The 15,962-nt window shown below is 39.8% G+C and overlaps 2 protein-coding genes across 5 annotated transcripts in view; both read left to right on the forward strand.

The window, feature by feature from the left end:
* Positions 1-3,526, forward strand: part of KRT222 (keratin 222) — a 22,269-nt gene extending 18,743 nt beyond the window's left edge. For all 3 annotated transcript variants that reach the window (XM_081971020.1, XM_081971018.1, XM_081971019.1), the window contains exons 4-6: positions 412-491; positions 1,720-1,828; positions 2,521-3,526. In XM_081971020.1, coding sequence (XP_081827146.1) covers positions 412-491; positions 1,720-1,828; positions 2,521-2,734 — 403 coding nt within the window. In that variant the 3' untranslated portion in view covers positions 2,735-3,526. The remainder of the gene's footprint in view (positions 1-411; positions 492-1,719; positions 1,829-2,520) is intronic.
* Positions 3,527-15,184: 11,658 nt separating this feature from the next.
* The window catches only part of SMARCE1 (SWI/SNF related BAF chromatin remodeling complex subunit E1), a 41,640-nt gene continuing 40,862 nt past the window's right edge, over positions 15,185-15,962 (forward strand). The window contains exon 1 of one of the 2 annotated variants that reach the window (XM_081933700.1): positions 15,185-15,361. The gene's annotated coding sequence lies outside the window, so the exon portion shown is untranslated. The remainder of the gene's footprint in view (positions 15,362-15,962) is intronic. The other variant, XM_081933699.1, reaches the window with a different exon arrangement.

Below are 15,962 nucleotides of genomic sequence, written 5' to 3' on the forward strand. Positions count from 1 at the left end.
GAACCCCCATACCCCAAAGGAGGTTAACTGGAAAATATACTCAATGATGGACAGATCTAAAATCAGAAGTATATATCATCCTTTTCCTTCTCTACCTTTCTGCCTCGCTCTTTCTCTGCCCAATTCCCTTCCCTCTGATATCTATGTGAATAATCCTAACCCTAACAACCTGTAGACTGTTGAAAGTATCTTAGCAGCATCCCAAAACCTACAGTATACCTGGAAAAGAAACTAATAAAACCTGGCATTGATAATGCCTGAATAAAGGGCAAATTATATTGTACAGAAAACATGTTCAACAAGAACACTGCACATTAATAAGTACTCTAGCACAACCCACAGATTTCATCAAGATTTTACTCAGAAGATATAACACTCCTATTTTACCCTGTCTTTTTTCTTTCTCTCCAGGTTTCATTATTTAAAACACGAAGAAACAAAAGATATCAGAAAACCTACCACCAGCCAAATAGCTTTTATTTTACCTTCATGTGAGTTTACTTAACACTAGAAAATGAAATAATACACTATATTATACAAACCTGACTTAAAATGGGGCTCTCATTCATTTAAATGCAACTGGAAATATTGCCTCCAATAGGATTTCTACACACAAAAGATATTCTATAATGTCAAGAGTGGGCTGAGTCAACTCGAGCGATAAGAGATTTTGATTTTTTTCATGTTAGAAAAAAATCTTAACAGTAGAGAAATGAAACTAAAAAAAAGAGAGCTAGAATAGATCTTTTCCCTCTTCAATGTTAAATTTCTTCGAGCAGGCAATCATCGCTTTTTAGTGAAGAAAAAATGAAAAATCTTGGTGTTTTATAAATATGTATGCATACTGCCATAGATGGGATTGTCATATTGGAGAAAAGGAATGTACCACTAGAAGTAGAAGTGGGAAGAGAAAGAGTGAAATAGAGGATAACCCAACAATGCTTATAAAACACTAGGTAAAGTTAAAGGTTTCCTTATCTAGTTGTGGACATGGTGCTCGTCAACATTTCTTGGCTGAGGGAGCCAGTGTTGTCTGAAGACATTTTCTGTGATCATGTGCCCAGCATAGCTATACGCCAAAGGTGCCCAAAACCCTGGTATCTTCCCACCAAACTGGTACCTATTTATCTACTTGCATTTGCATGCTTTCAAACTTTTAGGTGGGCAGGAGCTGGGGCAGCAATGGGACCTCACACAGTTATATGGGGCTCAGGTCTTGAACTTGGACTTTCCAGCTGCCAAGATCAGCATCTTTAACCTCTGAGCCATCACGGCTGCTTATAAAACACTACAATTAATAAATAATAATAATAATAAATTTAATTTGTTAGCCGCTCCCTCTTCACAAGGGACTCGGGGCGGCGTACAATAAAAGCACATACAAATATGCATATAAACATACACATACACATACATACACATGCACGGAGGAGGTAACAATCATAAATACATCACAATAATAATAATAAAATTATTATAAAAAATTGCATAATTGCAGTCAGAACAGTCATATTAAAATATTGGTTTAATAACTAAATTGCATACACAGAGCTTGTGTGACATATACAGCTTTATGTTCAAAATTGTGGCTTCCTGGTATAAATGATTTAAAAGGCACTGAAAATAAACCTGGTACACATTTTAAAATACAGAATATTTCTTCTGCATCTCCTAAAACGGTATATTCTAATATATTCTGGTTTTTTTTAATCTACATAGCAAGCAAGCTAAAAGAACATGAAATTGAAAAAGTGGAAATACTGACAAAGCAAGCAGTCTTAAATGGAGGTGTTGCAAAGGATAGCACAGAGACTCATAATACAATACAGTAAGTTAAATACGTGTATGTATGTGTGGTTTTAATGCCTAATTCATAAAAATATATAATAGGTGTAGCCTAGTATACATGGACTCCTCAACTAAAGATCATTGCTAAGCAGGGGGTCCTTAAATGAACTTAACGTTTTTATGATGTTTTTGCCATGCAAATGTAGCTTCCCCCATTGCTTGTCAGAAGCTAGCTGGGAAGGTTGTAAATGTGATCCCATGACACCCCACCCCCCCCGAATGCTGCAGCCATTATAAATATATTGCCAAGTGCTCAGATTTGGATCAGATGACTGTGGGGATGTTGTAATCGTTGTGGTATGAAGGCAGGTCACAAATCACTTTTTTCCAGTGCTGTTGTAATTTATAATAACACTAAATGAATGCTGTGAATTAAGAACTACCTTTCTAAGCTATATATCTTACTGAGGAAAACAATAGAAAAATTATATGTTGCAACCGTATTGCCTGGTAATACATGTCTTTCTATAGAAAAAAAGCAGAAATCTTTCACGTCTATTCATTAGAAATACAGATAAATGGATGGATAGACAATTACAGAACAGATGTTCATACACCCTTTTTGTTTCACCAAAATAAACATATATCTGAGTATAAGCATGTCTTGAAATCGCAGCCTGAGGACATGTTTTGGATGAATACTTATACATAATAATCTATTTATTGTTTCAGGACAGAAAACGTAGATGAAGTGATTAAAGAATGGGAAGGCTCTTTCTTCAAGGATAACCCACACTTAAGAAAAAAGTCTGTTTCTTTGCGCTTTGATCTTCACCTGGCAGCTACAGATGAAGATTGTTTACATTTGAAACAGAAAAGTCTGCCTGATATTGAAGTGAGGTTGGTTATGAGACGGTCTTGCAGCATCCCATCAATCAAAACTTAAATCAACATCAATTTATTCAAAGATTATTCATGGAATGGGTTTAAAAAATAAATATTGGTATGAATCTAGAACAAATATATGATTACTTCTTAACTAGAACAACTTTGTTTCAAATAATAGAGCTTTCCCTAACTGATACCCTTTACATGCTTTGAAAAACTTTCATGAATCAGATGATTAGGGGATGATGTGAATTATGATACTATCTTCTAAAGATAGAAAAGATTAAAGGTCTTGCATTGAAAACTCATATTAGGTCAGTTATATACATTTGAAGAAGTGCTTTGTGTTTTTATTTTCCTCCAACTACTATTTCTTTGCATTTAGAATTTTTAACAAATATTTAAATAATGCTTTCAAATATTTGCTTTTGTAGGACTAAGAACCAACAAATGTAAAATCTACATTTAAAAGAGATTACCATATGAAGGGTTAAGATTAAGGTTTTATTCCATTTGGCTTTGTTATAGTTATAATGATTAAATTATCAAATAGATGTATTTCTTTCTTCCCAAATGATAAAACTATATAAAACCAAGGGATGAAGAAGGTAACTATTCATCTAGTCCTACCTTAATCCTGTGAAATCTGTGTGTGTTATTTTATCCAAGAGGATTTATTAACATTGTTCTTAAGCCACAAATACTGACTAATAATTGGTATTTAATTCAAAAATACAATTATCAAAATAACTGGACTTTTAATAAACAATTTAAAACATTTGGAACACTACTTTTGGAGACCACATGAAAGCATATCACTGGGTGATATAGGTATTTTTATGAAATTGTGCTGTGGCCCTATTGAAGCTAGAACCAAAGTAATAATTTTTTTTTCAAATTTGTGATAACATTTACCCTCTAAATTAATGAGTTGTTATTCACCCAATTATATTTTATATACTTTTCCTGTTTCCCTTTTTTTCTTGTTTTTTCTAAATATTATTAAAAACAAAATTGGGCACCCAAGCTAAAATGAGCTGTGTGATTCCTCTCCACCTTTGAGTAAAAATGTATTATTTCATTAAAATAAAAGCTAGGCAAGAAATAAATATATCAGTGAATTTTAATAATTACATTTTGGATATTCAAACATGACTTATGCATATTAGACTACACTTCCACTCTCCAGGATAGTTGGCTTGTTCAAATCTTTCTTTATACCCTGTTTTGCTGAAAATAAGACCTCCCCGGATAACAAGCCCAATTGGGCTTTTGAGCACATGCACTAAAATAAGCCTCCCAAAAAAATAAGCCCTCCCTGAAAATATTGCAACACAGCAGCAGCCATGAGGTGACCATGCTCGTTGCCTCCTGCACCTCAAAAATAATAAGACCTCCCAGAAAATAAGGCCAAGCACTTATTTCGGGATCAAAAGAAAATAAGACCTGTCTTATCTTGGGGGAAATATGGTATGCATCAGAAGCACCTTAAAACTATAGACATACACTCCAGAAGATACGCTTAAGATACAGAAGGATCTTGACAGACTTGAACATTGGGCGCTATCTAACAAAATAAAATTCAATGGTGAAAAAAGCAAGATTCTACATTTAGGCAAGAAAAACAAAATGCACAGGTACAGTATAGGTGGTAATCTTGCTCAATAGTAGTAACTTTGAGAGAGATCTTGGAGTCCTAGTGGACAATCACTTAAATATGACCCTGCAGCAGTGCTGCAGCTGCCAAAAAACCAACATTGTTCTAGGCTGACTCAACAGAGGGATAGAATCAAGATCACGTGAAGTGTTAATACCACTTTATAATGCCTTGGTAAGGCCACACTTGGAATACTGCAACCAGTTTTTGTCACCATGATGTAAAAAAGATGTTGAGACTCTAGAAAGAGTGCAGAGAAGAGCAACAAAGATGATTAGGGGACTGGAGGATAAGACATATAAAGAACAGTTGCTGGAACTTGATATGTCTAATCTTATGAAAAGAAGGTCTAAGGCAGTAGTGGGGATTCAAAAATTTTTACTACCAGTTCTATGGGCATGGCTTGGTGGGCATGCAGGGGAAGGATACTGTAAAATCTCCATTCCTACCCCACTCCAGGGGAAGAATACTGAAAAATCCCCATTCCCTCCCGATCAGCTGGGACTCGGGAAGCAGAGAATAGATGGGGGCAGGGCCAGTCAGAGATGATATTTACCGGTTCTCTGAACTACTCAAAATGTTCCCTACCGGTTCTCCAGAACTGGTCAGAACACTGCTGAATACCACCTCTGACCTGGGGTGACATGATAGCAGTGTTCTGATATCTCAGGGGTTGCCACAAAGAAGAGGGAGTCAAAGTATTCTCCAAAGTATCAGAGGGCAGAACAAGAAACAATGGGTGTGTAGGAAGTTATCACCTAGCCCTCTCCCAGAAAAATGAAATATCCTAGGAAATATTGATAAGGCAGAATATTATATTTTCCTGGATGTGAAAAAGGGAGAAACACATTTTAAACACTAAATTCCTACAGCTTCCTGCCCATCTCCACTTTGTCAATGGGCCATTAAGAAGGCCAAGCTAGTCCACTTTACATAATAAAGAGTTCTCCTCTTCAGCTGTGATGGGATTAAGGCAGGATAATAAGCCTTTACTCAACTGACCACATGGCATCTGAACTCAATCAAACCTGAATTCAAAACAGCCTAGAGGGTTGCCCCTGCATGGGCCCATGTGAGTCTGGCAACCAATCAGAATACATTTCTTACACAGGAACAGGAAACAGATAGGTGGGGCAGAACAGATTATAAAAATCCCTGCAAGCCCTTCTTCAGTCCTTCTCTTCCCTTCTCTTCTCTTCTCCACCAACATTGAAGCATGTGATCACCTTTGCTGTTCAGGGCTCAGGCCATGTGGTCCTGTCCACCATTAAAACCATCTTTCCAAGCAGCTTCCATGTCTCCAGTGTCTTTTTCCCCACTTGGAGCCGAACCCAGAAGGACATTTCTTCCAACAATTGGCGACCCACAGATGGGACTCCAAGCTAGTCTAACAAATGGATATGGCCCAGGTAAGCCTCCCATGCCGGCACAGACCTCATTGAGTCTGTGGGTGGACTTTATCTTGGCCTTAGCCATTTGGATCTAGGCTTTAAAGGGGTTTTGAGTTTGAGCTCAAAGGCTGCCTGGAAAGAAGGTGAGTACCTCTAAATTTTAATTCTCTAAAATTTAATTTTAAAGCATGGGAAATGTGTGTATGCCTGCCTGTGTGTGACTAGTGTGTGTGAAAATGGATGGAAAAGTGAATGGATTTTTTATTTTTTGTTGTTGCTGCTGTTTTTGTCCTGTGAGAGAAAAAAAGCTAAAGCCCATAAGAAAGTTAGTGAGAAAAAGGGAGGTACGCATACCCGCTCCGACAGCACCCCTCCTGGGTCACTGTGCGGCTGGTCCTCCGGGTCTCTTTCCCCAAGACTTGAAACTGTAAGAAAAGTCCCTGCGTGAAAGGGCGCGAATCGAGAGAAGGTTCCCGCGGTGAGGAACGCGTCAAAAGTCCCTCCGAAGGGCACCCCCAGAAAAGTCCCTCCGAAGGGCACCAATAAGACCCTCCGAAGGGCAAACAGAGAAAGTCCCTTCAAAAGGGCGCGAAAGGTCCTCTAAGGACGCGAAAGTAAAGTGGGGAAATACGAAGTGGCAAACCCGGCTAGGACGAAGTGAACCCACATCTAAACGGGATCATGGGAAGCGGTAGCTCGAGGGTAGCCATGGAAACCCCCCTAGGGGAGTTGTTGGGGGCCTGGGACGAAAAGCAAATGCCCGTCCTGGCCGGAATGAAGAAAAAAAAGAGCAGATTGTAGAAAATGGGCTTTGCTGAAAGATGATACAGGAAAAACTAATTTGGCTGAAAAGGTACTTAAAAGGAAATGGTGGGATTTCTTTTTTTTTTTCTCTTGTCTGTCTCTTTCTCTGTCTTCTATGTAACCACGTGGTTTTTGTTTCTTAAGATTTGTGCCTTCCCCAATTTAACTGAAATTCATGGTGGGAATGATTTTGTTTTTCCCTCTTTGTCTGTGTGTGTGTATGTCTAAGTCTTTGTGCACCCTCAAGGTAATTGTAACTAAGATGTCTCCAATCCAAAAGACAAGAATTTTAAAGTGTTCAAAGAAAGAAAGGAGTAAATTGGCAGAAATTGCCTTCGCTCAGTTTGTTGGGCCTAGAAAACTAACTGAAACTGGGAAGGGTCTTCACTTTGTGTCTGTTTTGGCCAGCAGAAACAGAGTAAAGATATATATATATATATTTTCTTTCCTTCCTTGCCTATACCTTAAAGTAACAACCCAGGAAATGTTTGCAAGAAAAGTTTCATCCTTGCATTTATTGTGTGACTAAATGATTTTACCTGTTCATTTCTTTCCTGGAGCATGTGAATCCAGACCACATTTCTCATCTGTGATATCCCCATAATGTTTATCTGTTTATCTGCTGAGTAACTGATGGTTTTATTTTTCAAACTCTGCCTGCAAGCTATCTACCCCCCCCACGCCCCTCCCTTACCTCTAATCCTCCAACAATGCCTTTTCTGTGGGGGAGGGAACCTTGTTCTCATGTCTTTCAGCCCTAGAAGATTGTACTCTTCAGAAACAAAGGACTGCTAGCTCAAACCATAACTCTCCAATTTGCTGCTGGTGATTGCCTCCTGATAAAACCTGACATGAGGAAAAAAAACTTAGCCAAGCCTGGGACAGACTGCCAAGACTGACTGACCACTCTTACCAGCAAGCCAAGCCTAGTACCATCCAGCAGACATGAAAGAACCCTGAAGGAGATGAAGAAGTAAAGACCAAAAGACTGTTCAATTCCCAGAAGATAGCTGTAAAACTACGGGGGAGGGTGAAAATTGTTTGAAAAAAAGTTTTGTTTCTTTGCCTCCTTCACAGAAATTGTAAGGTCTTCTTTCCTGTCTCATTTATATTGTAATCAGTTTAATGTATTCATGTAAGAATTGTATTTGAGAATGGCTAGCACAGCAAGTTCTGAACACCTTAGATTTCTGGCTGGTGGGAGGGAAATTTTGTCCAAAATGTCTGTATTTTCTGTATTGTAGAAGCAGCTACACACACACACACACACACACACACACACACACAGAGAGAGAGAGAGAGAGAGGGGGGGGGGCTCCATTCAGAATTAGATTGAAACTATCTCCTTGACCCAACTCCACAAAGCTTTTCCTAGGTTGATTTTTGCCTTTGCACAAAAGCAAAAGCAGATATCTCCCTTTTAATCCCATGGGGGAGGGTCAGTTCCCCTCAGGCAATTCCCCCACTTGAAGAGTAGCAGAAAGGATCTTCAAAACTCAAACCCTGACAGTGACTCCCCCCCCCCCAAAAAAATGATGTTGCCCAGTAAAGCAGGACATGTTGCACTGGTGGTCTCAGGAGGAGGAATCCCTGGGCTCATTGTGTGTAACTTTAAAAAAAAATACTAAATAGTCTGGATTGCACACTAGCTAATCTCAATTTGGCCTCACTAAAATAAGAGCTAGGGCAAGTTAAAGAAATCCCTTGGAAATGGGCAGCCTGTACTTCTTTAAAAGGAAGAATCCTTCAATGGCTGTGAAGTTTTTTTTTTGGGGACTTCTGCTTGCTTGTAGTCTGGAAGCTCACAGAAAGTGATATCAAACACCTGAAAATAATTGGCATGGTAAATTGGATATTGTAAATTTCTTTCCAGAAATTGTGCCCTGGTTGCTAAGACCTTCATGGTTGAAAGCTCTCTGGGAGCCACTGAAGGGATCCTTCTGCTGTCTCTTTCAATGCTTTTCCATCAGAAAAATTAAGTTTCCCTGATCTGACCAATTTTATCTTTTGTCAAAAACATGTGCGTTCCACTCACATTTTTTTGAAAAAAAAAAAGGAGGGATTGTAGGAAGTTATCACCTAGCCCTCTCCCAGAAAAATGAAATATCCTAGGAAATATTGATAAGGCAGAATATTATATTTTCCTGGATGTGAAAAAGGGAGAAACACATTTTAAACACTAAATTCCTACAGCTTCCTGCCCATCTCAACTTTGTCAATGGGCCATTAAGAAGGCCAAGCTAGTCCACTTTACATAATAAAGAGTTCTCCTCTTCAGCTGTGATGGGATTAAGGCAGGATAATAAGCCTTTACTCAACTGACCACATGGCATCTGAACTCAATCAAACCTGAATTCAAAACAGCCTAGAGGGTTGCCCCTGCATGGGCCCATGTGAGTCTGGCAACCAATCAGAATACATTTCTTACACAGGAACAGGAAACAGATAGGTGGGGCAGAACAGATTATAAAAATCCCTGCAAGCCCTTCTTCAGTCCTTCTCTTCCCTTCTCTTCTCTTCTCCACCAACATTGAAGCATGTGATCACCTTTGCTGTTCAGGGCTCAGGCCATGTGGTCCTGTCCACCATTAAAACCATCTTTCCAAGCAGCTTCCATGTCTCCAGTGTCTTTTTCCCCACTTGGAGCCGAACCCAGAAGGACATTTCTTCCAACAGGTGGAAACTAATCAAGGAGAGAAGCAACTTAGAACTAAGGAGAAATTTCCTGACAGTTAGAACAATTAATCAGTAGAACAGCTTGCCTCCAGAAGTTGTGAATGCCCCAACACTGGAAGTCTTTAAGAAGATGTTGGATAGCCATTTATCTGAAGTGGTGTAGGGTTTCCTGCCAAAGCAGGGGGTTGGACTAGAAGACCTCCAATGTACCTTCCAACTCTGTTAATCTATTCTAACGTAGAACACTGAGCAAGTAAAAAAAAGTATACTGTAAAATAGATCTGAGAAATACAATGCATGTAAAAAGTATGCAAAACAAAGAAGAATAAAACTAAATGATATTTATCCAATATCATGGCATATCAACAGCATTTTCTCTTGCCAATATGAAGTTTTCTCTGTACATATTGAAGGAGATCTGTCCGGACCTGTCCAAGAACAATCAATTCAGTTAATGGTGTGCTCAGGTAGCTGCAGAAAAAGTCCTGCTTTGCAAAATTCTCCCATTTCCTCACCACCCATAGTTTGAGAACCTTTTATTTAACTGATCTAAAGAGACTTACTCATGGCTGATGTTAATTTATCTTCCTGTAATTAGCTGTTCTTTGATAGGAATGTGAATTTAAAAATAAAAAGTGTCCCAAGTATCCGTAATATGAATCATATAAAAAAATTTAGTGCATAAAGCATATATTAAATATCATTTATTTAGTACTTGTCACTTTTTACAAAGGGCATACAACAGATAGTAGTAGTCAAACAGAAAAATTATAGACAATAGTTCCTACCATTTAATGTCATTGGCAAGACTGACAGAAGCTGATATTCAGAAAAACTTGTAAACACTGGGTTGCTCACCTTTGAAATTGAACATAGAATTTGGAAAATCTAGGTAACTCTTGCTTCTGAATGTTTAGGTATTTATTGCAGCTTCAGTAAGTTAATACCTTAGTTTCCTTTAAGCAGTTGGTGAAACCACTGATTTCAGTACATTCAAGTGTTCAGTTGATTCTTTAAAGCAATGGTTCTTTGGTTGTTGTTTTTAAATCACTCTATCAAAAACCAATGATGCAGATAATATTCACTTGATTCATTAATTGTTTTTGTTCTGAAATCTGACTCTAACCTGACTGCTTTTATTAAAATCTAGTCAACTGGCAAAAAAAAAAAAATACAAAATGTCAAAGAAACAATAACTACAAAAAATTAGCTGTGCCCAAAACTATAATTGTGTTTATAGTTTAATCTCTGAGCTTGAAACTGAGATCACAAATAGGTATTGTGATTGTCCTATTTTTTTAAAAAAAAAACAGTACCTTTTTATTATTTTTCACTTATGCCACCCATCTCGCCTGCAGGCAACTCTAGGCAACTTACAATGAATTAAAAACATTTTAAAAATGGATATTGACACTAAAACGTAGTTAAGATTACCAAAGACAGAAGGGAAGGGAGCAAGATGCACAAAGGAGAGGTGGGATTTATTTTAATACACTTTTGATTCAAAGGTTGCACTGTGTAGGAATCAAAAGCAGCAGGCAGTTAATTTATAAAACATTAAGGTAAATTCATACAGTAAATAAAATTTAGCATTAGGTCTTTGTTGCCATATAGTGCTCAACCTCAATTTTGCAACCCACATCTGAGAGCCTTAGGCAAAGGTGAATTCTAAATCATTTATAATTAAAGACAACAAGCATTGTTTGCGAAGTTTGATTTGGATTTACCTGGGCCAACCTATTCACTGTACTTAGTCTAACAAATAAATAGAACTAGTTATAAATAGGCCAGAGTATACCCATGTTATACCATTGTTATATAAACTGCACTCATTGCCAGTTTGCTTCCAGGTCCAATTCAAGGTTTTGATTCTTATCTTTAAAGTCCTCCATGCCAGCGATCCAGATTGTCTGAGGAACAGCCTCGCTTCAATGAGATTAGTCTCACTTTCTGGCTTGCTTGCCCTGCAGCCCAGCTGATTTCAAGGAGAGAAGCAACTTAGAACTGAGGAGAAATTTCCTGACACTTAGAACAATTGATCAGTGCAACAGCTTGCCTCCAGAAGTTGCGAATGCTCCAACACTTGAAGTTTTTAAGAAGATAACCATTTGTCTGAAATGTTGTAGGGTTTCCTGCCTAAGCGGGAGTTGAACTAGAAGACCTCCAAGGTCCCTTTCAATTCTGTTATTCTATTCTATTCCAGCTGGTGGGGTCCAGGGTGAGAGCTTTTTCTCTCATGACTCCCACACTCTAGAACAGTGTTTCTCAAACTTGGCGACTTTAAGTCCTGTGGACTTCAACTCCCAGAATTCCCCAGCCAGCTATGCTGGCTGGGGGATTCTGGGAGTTGAAGTCCACAGGACTTAAAGTCGCCAAGTTTGAGAAACACTGCTCTAGAACATTGTGCCACCTCCAAAGTGAGATCTGCACCCACCCTTTTAGCCTTTTGGCTCAGGCCCTGATGAGAACATGTTAAATTGGAGGTGATTAATGGACTGAGATAAGACCCCACCTCCCCCTGTGACTTCCCTTACCACCAGTAGAACAGGGAGACAGGGAATGTTACAGGTCCCGTCTCCTAAGGAGGTATATCTGGCAGAGTCAGGACCAAGAAGAATGGCCTTCTCCATGGTAGCTCCCTCCCTTTGGAACACCATTCCTACAGAGATTAGACTGGTCCTCACTTTGACAGCCTTTTGCAAGGCCCTGAAGACCTAGTTCTACCAACAGCCCTGCAGCCCCCAGAGTAGGATGGAGCCCATCAAGTGCTTGTTGTCACCAGAGGGCTATTGTTTTGTTCTTTTATATTGTTTTTTTAATTGTTTGTAGGCCACCCAGAGTCACTGAGAGTGAGTAGTATTCTCTTATTTATTCAGAGGATTTATTACTCGGCTGCCTGAACTCTCCCAGCCCTAAGAAGGAGGAAATAGCAAACCACTTCACACACACACACACAAAAAAAACCCTTACCAAGAGAACTGCAGGGACCAGTCCAAGCAGTCACTAGGAATCAAGAACTGACTCAAAGGCATATTTTAATGGACATGATAGACTTAAAACTCTCTTATTCTTAAGTAACACACTCTTACTCCCTGTTTAAAGTATTTGATACTTCTTTTCTAAGACATGATACAGGTAGTCCTCACATAATAACAGTAATTGGGACCAGAATTTCCAACATTAACTAATATTGTTGCAAAATGCAATGTCACATGACTACATCACTTAGCAGCAGCAATCCCAGGGGTCCCTTGCTTCCATTAAGCAAGTATCATGGATTGTTAAGGAAGGACCTCATGTGACCAAGATTTGTGACATCCACCTGGATACCCACAAGCGAAACAAAGTAAATACTATGGGTGAGGTGGTGTGGGGGTGCTGCAGCAAGAAGGAATGACCTGGGAATGGTGCCATATGACTATTTGTGGGCTGGAAAAGGGTTGCTGCTATGCTGCAAAAATGCATGCAAACGTGGGAGAGATGCTGCAATATTGTATGAGTGCAGTCCGGCAGGGTGTGGGATCTTGCATGAATCTCCAGGACAAAAAGTGGCAGGGGTGACTTGCAACCTTCCCTGCCAGTTTCCCCACTTTGCTTGTGGGAAGTTGGAAGAAAAGGTCCCAAATGGCAATCAGGTGAGCAAAGGATGTTGCAACCACCACAAGAGTGGACCAAGTGCCAAGTGCCGAGATCACAAATGCCATGACCATGGGGATTCTACAATGGCTGCAAGTTCGAAGACCAACCCTACAGTACCACTTATCCCATGCCATTGCAGCTTATAAACTAGGTGATATGGCTTAGCATTGTATGTGAGCTGAGGAAGTTATATTTTTTCTACAAACCATTGCTCAATAGGATAAACGAAACCATAGCATGGCACTAGGTTCACTGAATAAATCATATTTGGCCAAAATTGCATACACAGTAAACAATAGCTTACAAAAATTCATCCACAACAAGCTAAAGTAAAATCAAGCAAACACATGTGATCAAATATGGGGATACAGTTTATGCTCCCTAACAAAGGCAACACCATCTTACACTTAAACATGTTGTTTTTCTGCCCCAAAATTAGAATTTATCTTCTCTAACTATATTTAATGGTACATTTCCTTTCATTTCTTGTCGTCCCAGCACCATCGTTTCACTTTTATTAATTTATGAAAATGTTTCATGTTGTTTTGTACTCTTAAATTTACTCCAGGGCCCCATGAACCACAGCATGCTAGGCCCCCTGTCTTTCACTGTCTCCCAGAATTTGTCCAAACCTATGCCCACTAGATTGATGACAGTATCAAATCATCTCATCTTCTGCTGACTCCTTCACCTTTTACCTTCAACCTTTCCCAACATCAGGTCTTTCCCTTCCTTCTCACTTGGTGGCCAAAGTATTCCAGCTTCAGCTTCATTATCTGCCTTTCCAAACAACAGTCTGGCTTGATTTCCTTTAAGATTGACTGATTTGATCTCCGTGCAGTCCAAGGGACTCACAAGAGTCTTCTCCAACACTAGAATTCGAAAGCACAATTCTTTAGCACTCAACCTTCTTTATGGTCCAACTCTCATAACCATACCTTACGACTGAGAAACCATAGTTTCGACCATACAGATCTTTGTTGGCAGGTCATGTCTCTGCTTTTTAATATGCTGTCTAAGTTAGCCATAGGTTTCCTTCAAGTAGCACTATGTCCACCAGATCTAATCCCTTAAATCAGGGGTCACCATCCCTTATCCATGGACCAGCTCCGGTCCACTGCATGCCAGAAAACGGTCCATGCAAACAAGTGAAGCCCCATCTGCGGGATGCTGGCAGTACACGAAACCATGCCCCCTTCAGTCCACAATATACCTCTCTCCACTCAATATCTTGGAGGCTACTGCCCCTCCCTCCCTCTCTCTCCCTGTCTCCCTCCCTCCCTCTTCCTCCCCTCCATGTGTGTGTGCATGCGCGTGCGTGCGCAGTAATAGCCTCTGTAATAGGCAGATATAATTTATGATTTCTGCATTTCTGAATCTGGGCACTGACCAGAGAGAATGTTGCTTATTGTCAATATTGCAAACCAGAAAGGGAAGGACTAATTTGAGTTCACAGCCAAAAGTTTCCACAGAAGCTAATTCCACAGATGAATGGGGCTGTTTTACAGATGCTACTTTTTGGTGGATGCATCCAGATTGTTAAACAGGCTACTCCACATTCTGTAACTTCTATATAGGTAGACCTCAATTTACGACCACAATTGAGCCCAACATTTATGCTGCTATGAGACATTTGTTAAGTTTTGCCCCATTTTACGACTTTTCTTGCCACAGTTGTTAAGTGAATCACTGCAGTTGTTAAATTAGTAACACAGTTGTTATGTGAATCTGGCTTCCCCAGACTGCTTGTCAGGTCACAAATGGTGATCACATGATCACAGGACACTGCAACCGTCATAAATGTGAACCAATTACCAAGCATCCAAATGTAAATTGCATGATAATTGGGATGCTGCGATGGTCATAAGTGTGAAAAACGGTCATAAGTCACTTTTTCCAGTGAACTGTTGTAAGTCGGGAAACAACCTGTACTATAAACTGAATGATTTTTGATAACCAAAGGAGGATAACATGTCATCATCAGTTTGTAATTGTTGCTTGAGTTCATTTTATTAAGCCAACTTTAAGATGTATGTTATAAATGTTGAGCCAGCTTTGTTGATGGCTCTATAGCTGATGTTAACCACGGAGGTATATAGCAAATAAATTGACTTCCGGAGATTTAATCCCCCCCCCAAGCGTCATCTCGCCTCCACGTGAACTGACGCGCAAACGCGTTTCTCCTGCTCCCCTTTTTCCAGCAAAGATGTGCCTGCCTGCAGAGGGAGTTGTCGTATGAATTCGCAGTTTCGTTGGAATGTGAACCCAGACCCTTTAAATAAAAGGACATGGATAAGGGGCTAAGGCTACACGAAAAATCCAACTCTTTTTTACTGGGAGGGAAACGTATATACATATATTTAAATGTAGCATGAAGGTCTGAGGCAACCTGCATATCCGAAGAATTGTGTGGAATATGCCGAAGCGGAAACGGAAGCCGCGATCTGTAATCTACCTGGTTCCTTTTGGGCCTGCGAGGAAAGGAGAGAAAGAGGCCGTGAGGTCTGACGAGAAACTGGTGAGTCTGCAGAGGCCGGACTCAACCCGTTTAAAGAGAACGGCGTGAGAGGCGGAAATCTCCCCACGCCCCACTTAACCGACGGCCTTCCCACTGCAGTAATCGTGTGAAAATGTTTCTTCTTAACTCTTTGCTTCCTTCTGCCAGTCGAGATGAAGAACAAATGCAGGGGCGGGTGTGGTGGGGGGAGGGGGGATTCTGTTGTGTTCTGTAAAAACGACGGTTTAACGTCAGAGCCCTTGGTTTTGGAGACTGAGATATAACCTTTAGCCTTACCTTTTATTTTTTGCTTCTTGCGGTATTGATTCAGATCAATACCGGGCATAAGCGGGTAGTGGACTGCGAACGATCATATCTTCGGTTTCCCGTTGACAGTATAATGCTTTTAAGTTATAGGTATGGCAAAGGTTACTAGTATAATGGAGCAAAACGCATCTTGGGTACCTTTAACTCGTTTTGAAAAGTTTTTAAGAGTTACCTTTTTTTTTATCCTATGCCAGTAAGCCAAAGGAACCAGGATACACATGGAGGTTTCAACAGGTAGCATCTGTGACGAATAAAAAACAATGAAGATGAAGTGTAACTAGTATTGAAGACCATC

The sequence above is a fragment of the Natrix helvetica genome (assembly GCF_964273705.1).
Source record: "Natrix helvetica genome assembly, chromosome: Z".
Lineage (NCBI taxonomy): Eukaryota > Metazoa > Chordata > Lepidosauria > Squamata > Natricidae > Natrix > Natrix helvetica.